At 37.7% G+C, this 13627-nt stretch overlaps 1 protein-coding gene across 1 annotated transcript; it reads left to right on the top strand.

Moving 5' to 3' along the window:
- The first annotated feature begins 1512 nt into the window (after positions 1–1512).
- LOC136175624 (olfactory receptor 4A47-like) lies at positions 1513–12223 on the top strand. Its single transcript, XM_065945876.1, has 4 exons — positions 1513–2401; positions 6461–6575; positions 8909–9060; positions 11949–12223. The coding sequence occupies exons 1-4, from the start codon at positions 1513–1515 to the stop codon at positions 12221–12223; spliced, it is 1431 nt and encodes a 476-aa protein (XP_065801948.1).
- The last annotated feature ends 1404 nt before the right edge of the window (positions 12224–13627 follow it).

Here is a 13627-nt window from a genome sequence, read left to right as displayed (position 1 = left end):
GATTGAAAGGCTTTATCTTTATGCTGGTAACTCAGGAAGTATATTTATACATAAAATTCTGAACTAGGCTTTATATTTTGCAAGAGTATATTGGTGGTTTGACAATTAAGTTTTTTAGGGGTTCTCCTTTGTGATTTTCATAATCAACTATATTAGGAATCCTTTGTAATTTCTGAAAAATCTGCAGATTAAGTCTATTCTGTAATTCTCTTCTTGAATACGTTCATATTGTAATGGTCTAGAGTAAATTAACCTTCTCAAAAATATTCTTAGAAATTAATTTTAAATGCAACTATTTGGAGATATTTTTGTGGGCAAATATTTTTAAATCTGATAATATGCTCAATTAATATGTGCTCTAAATAAAATATGTTAATCTGTTAAAATTAAAAGATGAGATAGCATCTGTAGACTTTGATTCACTGACTTTCAAGGATAAAAATTAAGAGTGTAGTAAGCAAAATCTGACTACAATTCCTACTTGTTTGTTCAGAGGTGAGAGTCAACAACCTATCATATATCTGATGACCACTTAGAGGTATTCTTCCTTTAACTGTTTGTTTATATATTTTATGCTATAATTTTATTTATATCTATTATAACTTAATAGTTTAAAATTTTTTGTCTATTTTAGATTTAGATGTGTATATCCTCTAAAATGTAAATAATTTCCACAAACTACATTTGTATATTGTTTTAGTACTTTTCCTAAACCCATAAAAAATTTATGTTGTCAAATATATCTATTTGGGATTTTAATAATTTCTTAAGAAGATTCTTCTGCTCCTAAAATGTGCAAGGTAACCTCCATTAACTGGAAAGTAAATAGAAAGTAACTCTGGGTTTCAGTTTATTTAAGTTCCTCCGTCATGTTTGACTCTTTGCAGTACCCCAGGCTTCTCTGTCCATCACCAGCTCCTGGGGCTTACTCAAACTCATGTCCATTGAGTTGGTGATACCATCCAACCATCTCATCCTCTGTTGTCCCCTTCTCCTCCTGCCTTCAATCTTTCCCAGCATCAGGGTCTTTTCAAATGAGTCAGTTCTTCGCATCAGGTAGCCAAAGTATTGGAGTTTCAGCTTCAGCATCAATCCTTTTAATGAATATTCAAGACTGATTTCCTTTAGGATGAACTGGTTGGATCTCTTTGCAGTCCAAGGGACTCTCAAGAGTCTTCTCCAACACCACAGTTCAAAAGATACTATCTACCTTATACAATTTAATGAGCTTCCAAATGGAAAGCTAGTTGTGGCAACTCATGTATTTAATACTGTGGATTTTTCCCACACATGTCTCTAATCACTCACCTCTCCATTAGACTATATGATTGTTGAGATTAGGATTAATATTTTAATCAGTCATAACATCTGAAAATATGGATACATAATAAACTTTACTGCCTAATTGTTGCATTAACAAATTAGTTTAAACTTTTGGGAAGTCACTATTAATAATATATATTTACAGGTAATTTTGTCCAGAACTCTGAAATATGACATACAGAAGAACCCATGGAACAAAGGAACAATGTAACTGAATTTTTCCTCTTGGGGCTCACTCAGAGCCCCCAGGGTCAGAAAATACAATTTGTCATCTTCTTGCTCATCTACATTGTGACCATTGTACTGACTGTGGTGGTCAGTCCAACTCTGCATGCCCATATGTACTTCTTTCTTGGCAACTTATCATTTATGGATGCTGTTTATTCTACTACATTCACCCCAAATATGATTATAAACTTACTCTACGAGAAAAGAACCATCTCCTTCCAAGCTTGCATGACCCAGATTTTTACAGGGCACTTATTTGGTGGTGCTGAGATTTTACTCCTGGTGTTCATGGCCTATGACTGCTACGTGGACATCTGCAAACCCTTGCATTATTTGACAATCATGAATCAGCGAGTGTGTGTTCTGCTTCTGCTTTTGGCCTGGGCTGGTGGGTTTTTACATGCTGTCCTTCATCCTCTCTTTGTTTACAAACTCCCCTTCTGTGGCCCCAATGTCATGGATCACTTTGTGTGTGACATGTACCCCTTGTTAAAACTGGCCTGCACTGACACCCAATTTATTGCCCTCACAGTCCTGGCCAATGACAGGGCCATCTGTATGGCCATCTTCACACTGTTACTCATCTCCTATGGGGTCATCCTGCGCTCCCTGGAGAATCGTAATCAAGAAGGAAGGCACAAAGCCTTGTCCACCTGTGGCTCCCACATCACCGTGGTAGTCCTCTTCTTCGTGCCCTGTGTTTTTATGTTTGTGAGACCTCTTTCTACTTTACCCATTGATAAATACTTGACTGTGTTTTACACCATTATCACCCCTATGTTGAACCCTCTAATCTATACACTGAGAAATGGTGAGATGAAAAATGCCATGAAAAAGCTCTGGAACAGAGGCAAAAGAAGAAAATGAAGAAGCATGGATATATATAATATATATATTTTTTTATGAAGCATTGTTCCTCCAAGGAAAGTCATGTGTGATTATTTAACTGGAAAAAAAAAGTCTTCTCTGCTTTAATAAGAACATAATGAAAAGATTTATTTGGTAAGAGTCTTAATGATCAAAATATGCTTTTAATATTTTCATTAGTTTTTTAGTTCAAAGTATATATTATGTTCAAAACACATTTTTTAAAGATTTCCACAATTTCTTCAGAAAATATAGTTTATGGTTGTAAAAGGTCTCTTGAGACTACAAATTTATTTTCTATATGATAAGTTAAGCTATAGTTAATATTTTAAATTTATTTAATTAGTGGAAGATCTTATGTTTCTCTTAAAAACTGACCTTTTAGAATTAATAAGGCTCATTACAAATTTTTAAAAAAATACAAGAAATATGACATAAAATCTTGGTTCACTGCTCTTCACACAAAGACAGCACATATTAATATTTGAGGCACATGAGTTATTCTTCCATCTGTAAGGTACTCTTCATATACTATTTTGCTTATGTTACTTAGAATGCTAAAGTCAAAGAATGTTTCAGAGTTGTAATATTTATCATGAAGAGGTTACACGAATAATCTGAATAAGCATGGTGTAAATGCAGAAAAATAACCAAATCTTACTTATTTTCCAATTGGACAATCATGTTCTCTCCTGAAGCTTACCAGCTTTGTCAGGAGTTAAATTTTTATAAAGATGATTGTTTCACCTTCCCTGATACTTTAGAATTTCTGATAAAACCTCCACTATTTTTCAATATCCCTGTTTCTTTGTTTACATAACCTTTATAGAGATGAAGGCTCTGTCTTTTATGCATAAATTTAGCATAATTCATTATTCCTGAGCTTCAAATATGCATTATGGAACTTGACAACAGATATTTTAAGTGATATCATTGTTAAGAAAGATTCTGACAATATATGCCATTCTTGTTTCTCTTATTAATGAAACACAGATTTAGTCAAGACAAGTCAAACCATTTATGAGACCAACATGCACTGCTTAGTCGCTCAGTCGTGTCCAACTCTTTGTGACCTCATAGACTGTGGCTCCGCAGGCTCCTCTGTCCGTGGAATTTTGCAGGCTGGAGTACTAGAGTGGGTTGCCATTTCCTTCCCCAGGGGATCTTCCTGACCCAGGGCTGAAACCTGTATTTCCTGTGCCTCCTGCATTGGAGGAGAATCCTTTAGCTCCCTGAGTCACCAGGACATAACTAGCACAGATTATCAGGTAATAAAGAGTCCAGATTATACTATTTTGTTTGACAGAGACATCATTTATAAAATCCTCCCTCTTTCTCTGAAACAGGCTTGAAATAAAATGTTGACGGCCTCTAATACGGTTAGAAGCACGTGCTTGAAGAAACTTGTTATTCTGTCTCCCTTATTCAGCCTGGATTCCTGTGGGGCTAAGGATATGGGGCAATGGATGCTTTCCACTTGTAAATAATACTAAATGAGAAATATCATATCCTGATTTTTATATCTTTTACATGGAGAGTTCTTACATTCAAATGTCTTCTATTTCTCAAAGCCTTCTCAAACACAAGACTATTCACTGAATAATGGCAAAATTTTGGTTTACCAAATCTTAAATAATTTGTTCCTTGACTTTTGGATGTTGCTATAGAAACAAAATCTTGTGTCCCTCTCCAGAATCATAACTTAGTTCCTTTCTAGTGTGGTACTATTTGGAGGGGGCCCTTTGGGAGATGACGAAGTCATGAAGGTGCATTCTGATGATTGAGGTTATAGTGTGTGTGTGACAGTCGCTGGGTCTGACTCTTTGAGACCCCATGGGTTATACAGTCCATGGAATTCTCCAGACCTGAACACTGGAGTGCATAGCCTTTCCCTTCTCCAGGGGATCTTCCCAATTCAGGGATCGAACTCAGGTCTCCTGTACTGCAGGAGGATTCTTTACCAGCTGAGCCACAAGGGAAGCCCAAGAATACCGGAGTGGGGAGCCAATCCCTTCTTCAGTGGATCTTCCCGGACCAGGAATCAAACCGTGGTCTCCTGCATTGCAGGCAGATTCTTTACCAACTGAGCTGTGAGGGAATCCCTGATTGAGGTTAATGCCATTATGAAGAGACATCAGAGAGCTCACATGACCCTTTTGCTATGTAAGGACATAGGAAAAAAGATGGCTGTCTATAAACTAGGGAGGAGGACTCATCAGATACAGAATCTGTTTTGGTCCCTTAGTTTTCTAGCCACCAAACTTGTGAAAAATAATTGTTTATTATTTAGTTTATCTAAGTTGGTGGTATTCTTTAACAGTAGCCCAAAAAAACAAACAGAGAAATTTAGTTAATTTTCAATTTTTTTTTTTTTTAATTTCAAGTGATGAGATAAATAGCTTTGTGAATTGTCTGTGTTTATCTACAAGTTCCTTGAAGTCAGGGAAAGTTTTTTCATTGACTTTGTGTTTTCTATTCCTTGTCCAATGTAAGGGATACAGCACCCACTTTATACCTTTTTCAATTTTTTTGAATTCTTGATCTATTGGAGTGAGAATATTTACTGATAAATTTTGAATAACACTTTTTACAGAAAAAAATGCATATACTTATTATAGATATTTACTCTTCTTTGACATTTGCTAAGTAACATTTCCTATGTATTTAAAAATAATTAGAAAAATATATAAGCATGCTATTTTAATATTCTTTCACTGTTTTATTTTTTTCTAACACATTCTTTTGGAAAACTCCATTTCCTCGCAATGATTTTATAAATTTTAACCTCTGCTTGTTTTTTAAAACAACTTTTGAAACTATTTCCCACCCATTAGCATTTCTTTTGTTTTTGATGAGGAAATATCTAAGACTCTTTTCTTCTGCAGATAATATAGTCTACCAACATAATTATTAATTTCAGTTAATTTGATATTATTTTATTTAGTATGTAAGTATTTTATGCTACCTAGAATATTCAATTTTGGAGCACTTTCTCCTCTTCCTCCTCCTCAACCTTCCTCTCCTTCACTACAAACTGTTAGTCACTCAGTCATGTCCGACTCTCTGTGATCCCATGGACTGTAACCCGCCAGGCTCCTCTGTCCATGGAATTCTCCAGGCAAGAGTATTGGAGTGTATTGCCATTCCCTTCTCCAGGGGATCTTCCCAACTCAGGAATTGAACTCAGGTCTTCTTCATGTCAGGCAGATTCTTTACCATCTGAGACACCAAAATTTGGAGTAATTTTCAAAGTTTGAAGTCTTCCCATAAAGATAAATTTATAGTGTCATGACTCTACATATTTATTTTAAGGGAAATGACATGTTTAAATATTTTGTTTTTCCACCCAGAATAAGATACATACTGTGAAAGATTGATTAATGTCTCAATAAACATATGCAATCATCTCCAAAAAGTGTTTGTGGACCTTTCTTTGTTTTCATTTTTGAAAAAGAAGACTCTTATTTATACTTGATCCACATCTTCAATGAGCTGCTCAGAAAGGATTAGTATCCTTTGCTGGCATGAACAACAGCTCATTCTCAAAGCCACAGGCATATGTCTGTATCCCAACATTCATAAGCCTGTATTCAACAACAAAACTATTTATCCTACTACACTCTCAAATTTGTATCCAACCTCATATAAATCACTATGAACACCTGTACATACGTATCCAATGTTATGTAGGTTTCTACCCAATTGGACGTTTGTGTCTGTAAGTGAACACACCCATGTCTGTGTCTGACCACACATGGATCAGTATCTGACTACTGATATGCATGCACTTGTATGCGCATATGCATATGTATTTGATGTGATCACACCCCAGCCTATATCTGTCCACACACAGGATTGTATCTTGCCATTCACTGCTCTGTATCTTGTTGGTCCTTTAATGGACTGGAACCTGGTGGTCTGGATTCGACGATAAGAAAGTAAGAGAAAGAGGCTGATAGCGTTTGTTGGTCCTTTAATGAACCGGAACCTGGTGGTTCCGAAAGTGAGAGAGAAAGAGGCTGATATCCCCTGGTTTACGTAGAAAGCCGAGTTCTGTTCTTAGGGCTGGCGCTGCTGCACGTAGGCATCAGGCGCCCTCTCGAGTGGGTGAAGGCACAGTGCGCCTTCTCAAGAGGGGCTTCTGCTCGGGCAAGAAAGTGAGCTCAGTGGGCCTCCGCGCTCCAAGGAATTAGCCAGAAATAGAGAGATAGAGAGAAAGACAGAAAGAATAGAATAGAAAGAAAGAAAGAAAGAGAGAAAGAAAGAACGAAAGAGAGAAAGAAAGACGGGGACCAAAGCTCTGATGGAGCAAAGGTGTTTTAATCAACATGGCGTGGGCATATATACTGTCTTACAAGGTGGCTATTCTCAGCAACGACAAAGATTAAAATTCCAGACTTATAAAACATAAGATGATCCCTATCAAAGAGAGAGAGCTGCAAACAATCACCTTTTACCATTTGGCTCATAAAAAGGAAGAGGGTACTTATCACTGTAATGAGAAATACCTGGATTCCTCAGCCCAGGGAAAGGCATGCCTCTCCTCTTAATTCCTGAATATTCAGGAATCAATAAGGGCCAGAGGGTTCCTGACAGATCCAAAACAGCACACAGGAAGCCTCGTGTTAAATGCTTCCTGACAGTATCTGACCATAGCGAATTCAGGCAGGAGTTGATTTAACAATCTTTCATGTGGCAAGGAGTGATGTCACTCTCTAGTAATCAGTATATTGCTTGGCTTTTAAGGAGGGTCCAAAACGACTTCAGGTATATGAATGATGCCTTAGCAGGGATAGATAGAAGAGAAAGCCCTTCTGGGTCATCTCTTCCTTCTCCGTATAGATACAGAGCTATATAGACATTGTCCAGTGAGGTTGTCAGACTTGTAAAATGCCAGCTCAGGGCTCCTAGAGGGAGTAGGGCAAACTATCAGGTCAGTTAAGTCTCATCCCGTGATGACATCAGCTTAAAGTTCAGGATCTCAAGTTCTAGATTCAGACGACTTTTCCATAAGGAAGGAAGCAAAATGAAAATATAACCTATAGAGTCGGAGCAAATATTTGCAAACCATACACTCATAAGGAGTGAATATCTAGTATATATAAGGAACATCTACTAAATAATGTAAGAAGAAACAGCCCAATTAAAAATAGGCAGATCACCTGAACATAAATATTTCCAGAAAAAAATCTACAAATGCCAATAAGAGCTTGATAAATTCCTCAATATCACAAATCAAAGAGGAAATTCAAATGAAAATCATAATGAGATATCACTTCATGCCTGTTACGATGGCTATTTGACATATATAGAAGACAGTGAATCTTGGTTAGGACAGACAAAATGGAACCCTTCTATACTGTTCATGGGAATCTAAATTTGTTCAACCACAATGGAGAAAGTTATGGAAGTTTCTAAAACAAAATAAAAGTACCATGTAAATAAGCAATCCTACTATGTGTAAATATCCAAGAATATGAAGTCAGGAATCTGAAGAGATCTCTGTATTTACATGTTTATTGCAAGTAAATGTTTATTTATTTATTTAATAAATGTTTATTTATCACTATAGCCAAGACATGGGAATCACCAAAATGTGAATTGGCAGATGAATGGATTGAGAAAAATATATCTATCGGAATATTATTCATCCATATAAAATTAGGAGCACCTGCCATTTGTGACAATATAAAGGGACATTAAAGGCATCAGGCTAAGTGAAACAGAAATTTTAAAAAAGCTATATGGTATCACTCATATGTGGATTTTAAGGCAAAACTCAGAGAAGAGAGTACAGTATTGATTACTGGCGGCTGAGGATAAGTGAAAGTGGGTGATTTTGATCACAGAGTTCACACTTCCAGTTTTAAGATGAGCAGCTTCTATGGATCAAATGTACAGCATGATGACCACAATTAACAATATTGATTATATGCTGAACGTTGCTAACAGTAGCTCTTAAATGTTCTTGCCTCATACACACAAACTATAGTTATGTGAGGTGATGAATGTGATAGCTAATGTTACTTAGCTTTGTACTTAGCTTTGATAGCTAATGTAACCTTTTTGCTATATATATATATACACATACATATATGTATCAAATACTCTTTATTGTACACCTTACACTAGATTTGGTGAATGGAGATCTGTACTGAATAACCAGAATTCAATTCAGCAAAATCGTGGCTCCTCATCAAGTCACCTCCAAACCCAGAGATTTTTGAAGAAGGGAGACATCAAGCATTTTTAAAATAAGAACTCTGTAATATCACCTCAAACAGGTGCTGTAGACCTTCAACCTAAGGTTTTCTCTGTGGTCTGAGACTATTTGCCAGTTAGTCATGCTCTGAGCAAATAAAAACCCTCACATCTTTTTGGAGATCACTTGACATAGGTTCCAAGCTAAAGCTCACTCCTGGCTGGCAGAATGGCTCTGTCCTCCACTGGTCGGAAAATTTACTGACGGTTGTTGACATGATCCAAATAGGCTGACAGACATCTCTCCAAAAGACAGGTTTATTGGAGATCAGCAAAAATTGCAATTTGAGGCTTGCAATCATGGAGGAAAATGTGCAATCACCCCCGAGAGAAAGGCAGAGCAATGCTTTCATGGAAGGGAAAGGGAAGTGGAGAGGGAAGGTGGGCTCTAGTAAATAGAGAGTCCATGATTTTTCGTTGCCTTAGGCCCTTGACAGGAAGCAGAGTCTTTCCTCTTCCTGTGAGGCTCTGCTATGTGGCAGGGTTTAGGAATTCCCTTTTCTAGTCTTCCAACCCCATTCCATTTTCTGTTTCTTAACATTTACAAAGTGACAAAACATTGACCTGACGCTCTTCTTACACTGGGCCAGTTTGGATATCTAGTAGCCTTTGAGTGTTCTGCGGAGGGTGTACATTTCCGTATTGGGTCCCTGATGCTTGAGTAAAGTCATTATAATAAAAAACCTCCCTTTCCTAAATAGTTGGCACAAAGAAGTACCATATTTTTGTGCTCCTAAAGAAATTTGATAGAGGCAGGGAATAAGTCTCATCCCACTCCCATGTACTTTAGTTTTTTGGTTTAGCAGCAAATGGAGAGCCCTGCTAAATCAATGTGGAAAACGGAAACTTAACAAATACCATATCGTTAATCTTTGAAGGTGCTAGTCTCTCAGTCGTGTCTGACTCTTTGTGACCCCACGGGCTGTAGCCCACCAGGCTCCCCTGTCATGGAATTCTCCAGGCGAGAATACTGGAGTGGGTAGCCATTTCCTTCTTCAAGGGATCTTCCTGACCCGTGATCCAACCCATGTTTCCTGCATCCCAGGCTGATTCTTTACAGACTGAGTCGCAGAGAAAACACATCATATAGAGTGATTTACATTTATATGATGAAACCCTATAGGATTGAGCCAAGGGAGGTGTTTGCCTGTAGTCTCTTAACATCTCCATTTCCCTAGGCAGGTCTCACTGGAAAACAGTGAAGCTCACTGAAGTAGTCACATACATCAATTAGACAAACAAAACAATTCCTATTGTTTTCATTACTCTCTAACAAGTGAGAATATCAGCTATTCCATATAAGGCAAAGATAAAACAGACTGGGACTTAAGTAACCTGAATTTTTATCTTTAATCTGCCAGTATCAGAATGTGCAATTTCAGAAATATTGCTTTCATTTTCTGAGTTTCAGATTCTTTGCGTGCACAATAAAAACTAATTTAGATTCTCTTTAAGACAAGAGTTTGAGCAAACTCTGGGAGATAGTGAAGGGCAGGAGCCTGGCGTGTTGCAGTCCATGGGGTCATGAAGAGTTCATCCTGGTGGCACAAGGGATACGAATCCGCCTGACAATGCAGGAACAAGGATTGCATCCCTGGTCTGAGAGTATTCCTCATGCCGAGGAACAGCTGAGTCCATGTGTCACAAATACTGAGCCAGAGCTCTGGGATCTGCAAGACACAATCCTGAGCCTGTGTGCTGAAGTTACTGAGGCCTGCGTGTCCTAGAGCCTGCACGCTGAAACTGCTGAGCCCACGTGCTGCAACCTTCGAAGACTTTATCTAGAGCTTGTGCTCCATAGCAGAAGCCACCGCCATGAGAAGCCCATGCCCACAACTAGAGAGTAGCCTCCGCTCTCTGAATCTAGAGGAAGCCCAAGCACAGCAGAAAGAGACCCAGAGCAACCACAAATAAATGAGTTAATTAATATTTGTAAGAAAAACGAGATCAGTTAGTCTTGAACTGTATCTTTAGGTCTGCTCCTCACTCTTTGCACTTGGGGCACATTGTTGACCTTTTCTGTCTCAATTTTCCTATCTTCCTACAACATATAACTTGTTTTAAACATAATCAATGCAATTATTTAAATAAAATTCTTTGCATAATGCCTAGTATATATGAAGCAGTCAATATTAGGTTTTGATCATTTTTTTATAATAATGATCCCTGATGTTCAAAAAAACACTTGTAATTGACAAAAAAAGTCTTTGTAATTTACTAAATAATAATAATAATCTCTCAAGAGAAAAGTCCTTAATTATCTCAGAACTTGTAATCTTTGGATATCACAAATGATGAAAACAGAAGTGAGAAAGTTCTATAAGAACATTTGACTTCAAAACAAGTTATAAAGGAGATTTTTGCAAATTGATTAGATGGGAAAAAATCCCAAACAAAATAGAACAGAAACCATGGTGAAATAGCACACAGGATAAAAAGAGAGTAAATGCTATTTGGGAAGTTAGAGGGGAGGGAAAAGGAAAATATCAGGGAATGAAAAGTCTTCCAACTTATTTGTTCAGCTAATTGTATTGAATACCAGTATAAGCCAGACACTGAACCAAGTGCTGGTGATAAAGGGGTGAAGACAGACACAGACCTATGTCTCAGACTTATTTAAATGTCTTTTATGTGGAAGAGGACAGTGAATTAGACAATCTGTGTATTAATAGATATAGAATCAGAATCAATAGTTTTACAGGTTTTTAAAAATATGTAGGGAAGCATTCTTAAAATTTCTTATTGGCTGAAAAGTGCCTGGTTGTGCTCCAGCAAAGACCCAGGGACCACTTTTCAGAAGATGTGGAAGAGTCTGAGCATCCTTTAATAAGCTGAGGGTTTCCCAGGTGGAGCTAGTGGTAAAGAGTCTGCCTGCCAATGCAGGAAATAAGAGACGTGGGTTCAATCCTTAGGTTGGGAAGATCCCCTGGAGGAAGGAATGGTAATCCACTCAGTTTTCTTGTCTGGAGAGCCCCACGGATGGAGGACTCTGGCAGACTACAGTCTGTAGGGTTGCAAAGAGTCAGACACAACTGAAGAAGCTTAGCATGCATGCACATGTAATAAGCTGAATAAAGCAGCTTCAGAAGTTCACTCTTCATAAACTAGAAAATATAGTATGTTTCTGATCCTCCTACATACCATGGGAAAAATAGCATCTATTACTAAAATGCTTTGGACTTACCTAAAACCCATATTATGATTTTCTTATCTCTTTGTTATTAAAAATACTGTCTTTACAGGATAATTCTCCACTTCTGAATTCATAGCGAGCACTGAAATGAAAGAAGACAGAACGACTGTGGCTGAATTCATTCTAATGGGACTTACACAGAATCCCCTGCTGCAGAGAGATCTATTTTTGCTGTTACTCATCCCCTACATTGTCACTGTCGTGGGCAACGTGCTCACTGTGGTGACTACCATCGGCAGCCAGACTTTGGACTCCCTGATGTGTTTCTTCTTGGCCTTCCTGTTCCTGATGGATCCCGGCTACTCCTCTTCCATCGTTCTTAAAATGCCAATTGAGTCCCTCTCTGGTTAAAATTTTTCTCCTTCAGTGGCTACATGGCACAGGTCTTTATTGAACTTTTAGTTTTCAGGAGCTTCAGATATCATCCTTCTTACGGATGTCTGCTCTATGCAACCGTCATGAACCACACTCTGTGCTGCCTCCTGGAGGGGTGTGTTGGGTGACAGGCTTTCTCCACTTGACTGGATAGCTCTTAGCCACTTTCTGGCTCTGGTTCTGTGGCCCCAATATCATGTATCAGTTCATGTGTGAAAATGTCCTCCTGAAACAACTTGTGTTCACTGATACTTTCTGCTGCTCTCTTGGTTGCTCAGAATTGTAGGAACATCCATGTGATCACTCTTGTAATGTTGTTGGTGTCCATGTTGTCGTCCTGTGCTGCTGGAGGACGCACAGCTCTTCAGGGAGGGAATAAAAAGGCCCTGTCTACTGGTGTCTGCAGCCGGGAGCTGCTTTTCCCAGGAAAAAGCCACAGCAGTATGTTAGACTCTCGTTACTGCCCTTTTAAACCTTGTTATATATACAGTAAGGACTACAGAGCACAAAAAGTGCCGTTAGAGTGTGATTAAACAGGAATGTAATTTTAGATAAGAAATTATTATTATGTTTACTATGATTATTATATTTATTGTGATTATTCCCATTTCATTCATAAAGAGCAATGCAGTTCAGAGAAGTTCAATAATCTGCTAAATATCAGAGAAAAAGCTAGTATTCAGATCTGCATTCTTCTAAATCCAAATTTGATACTTTCAAAGTTTCAAAAGGTATCAAAGACAATGAATGTTTCATCAGAACCTCTATTTTATAGTAATTGAAATAATACAGGGTATACACACAATATATACATATACCAGGAATCATTACTCCACAGTTGATTAAAGGAAGTATTTCTCAGCTAAACAAGTGCCAAACTTATGAGAATTTATTTGAAATTAATTTTAGTTCTTTTTGTAAATGAAGCCTAAGAAGATACATACATATGTGTGTATATGTGTGTGTGTGTGTGTGTGTGTGTATCTCATATATATATGTAAATGTATATAGGTGTATTTCCCCTTTTGACAGAAAGTTCCATCCTCTCACTTCATGGTACCATAGGTTTTATTAAGAAAGCAATGCACTAGAATACTACTCAGCCATGAACAAGAACAAAATAATGCCATTCACAGCACCATGGCTGAACTTAGAGATTATCACACTAAGATAAAGGCAAATACCATATGACATCATTTATATGTGGAATTCTTGATAAAATATGACACAAACGAACTTATCTACTAGACAAAACAGACTCACAAGCAGGCAACAGACGTGTGGTCGCCCAGGGAGAAGGGGTGCTGAGGAGAGTGGATTGGGAGTTTGGGGTTAGCAAATGCAAGCCATTATATATAGGATGGATAAACAACAAGGTCC

Source organism: Muntiacus reevesi, chromosome 9 (assembly GCF_963930625.1).
Source record: "Muntiacus reevesi chromosome 9, mMunRee1.1, whole genome shotgun sequence".
NCBI lineage: Eukaryota > Metazoa > Chordata > Mammalia > Artiodactyla > Cervidae > Muntiacus > Muntiacus reevesi.
This window is presented reverse-complemented; position numbering and strand designations above follow the sequence as displayed.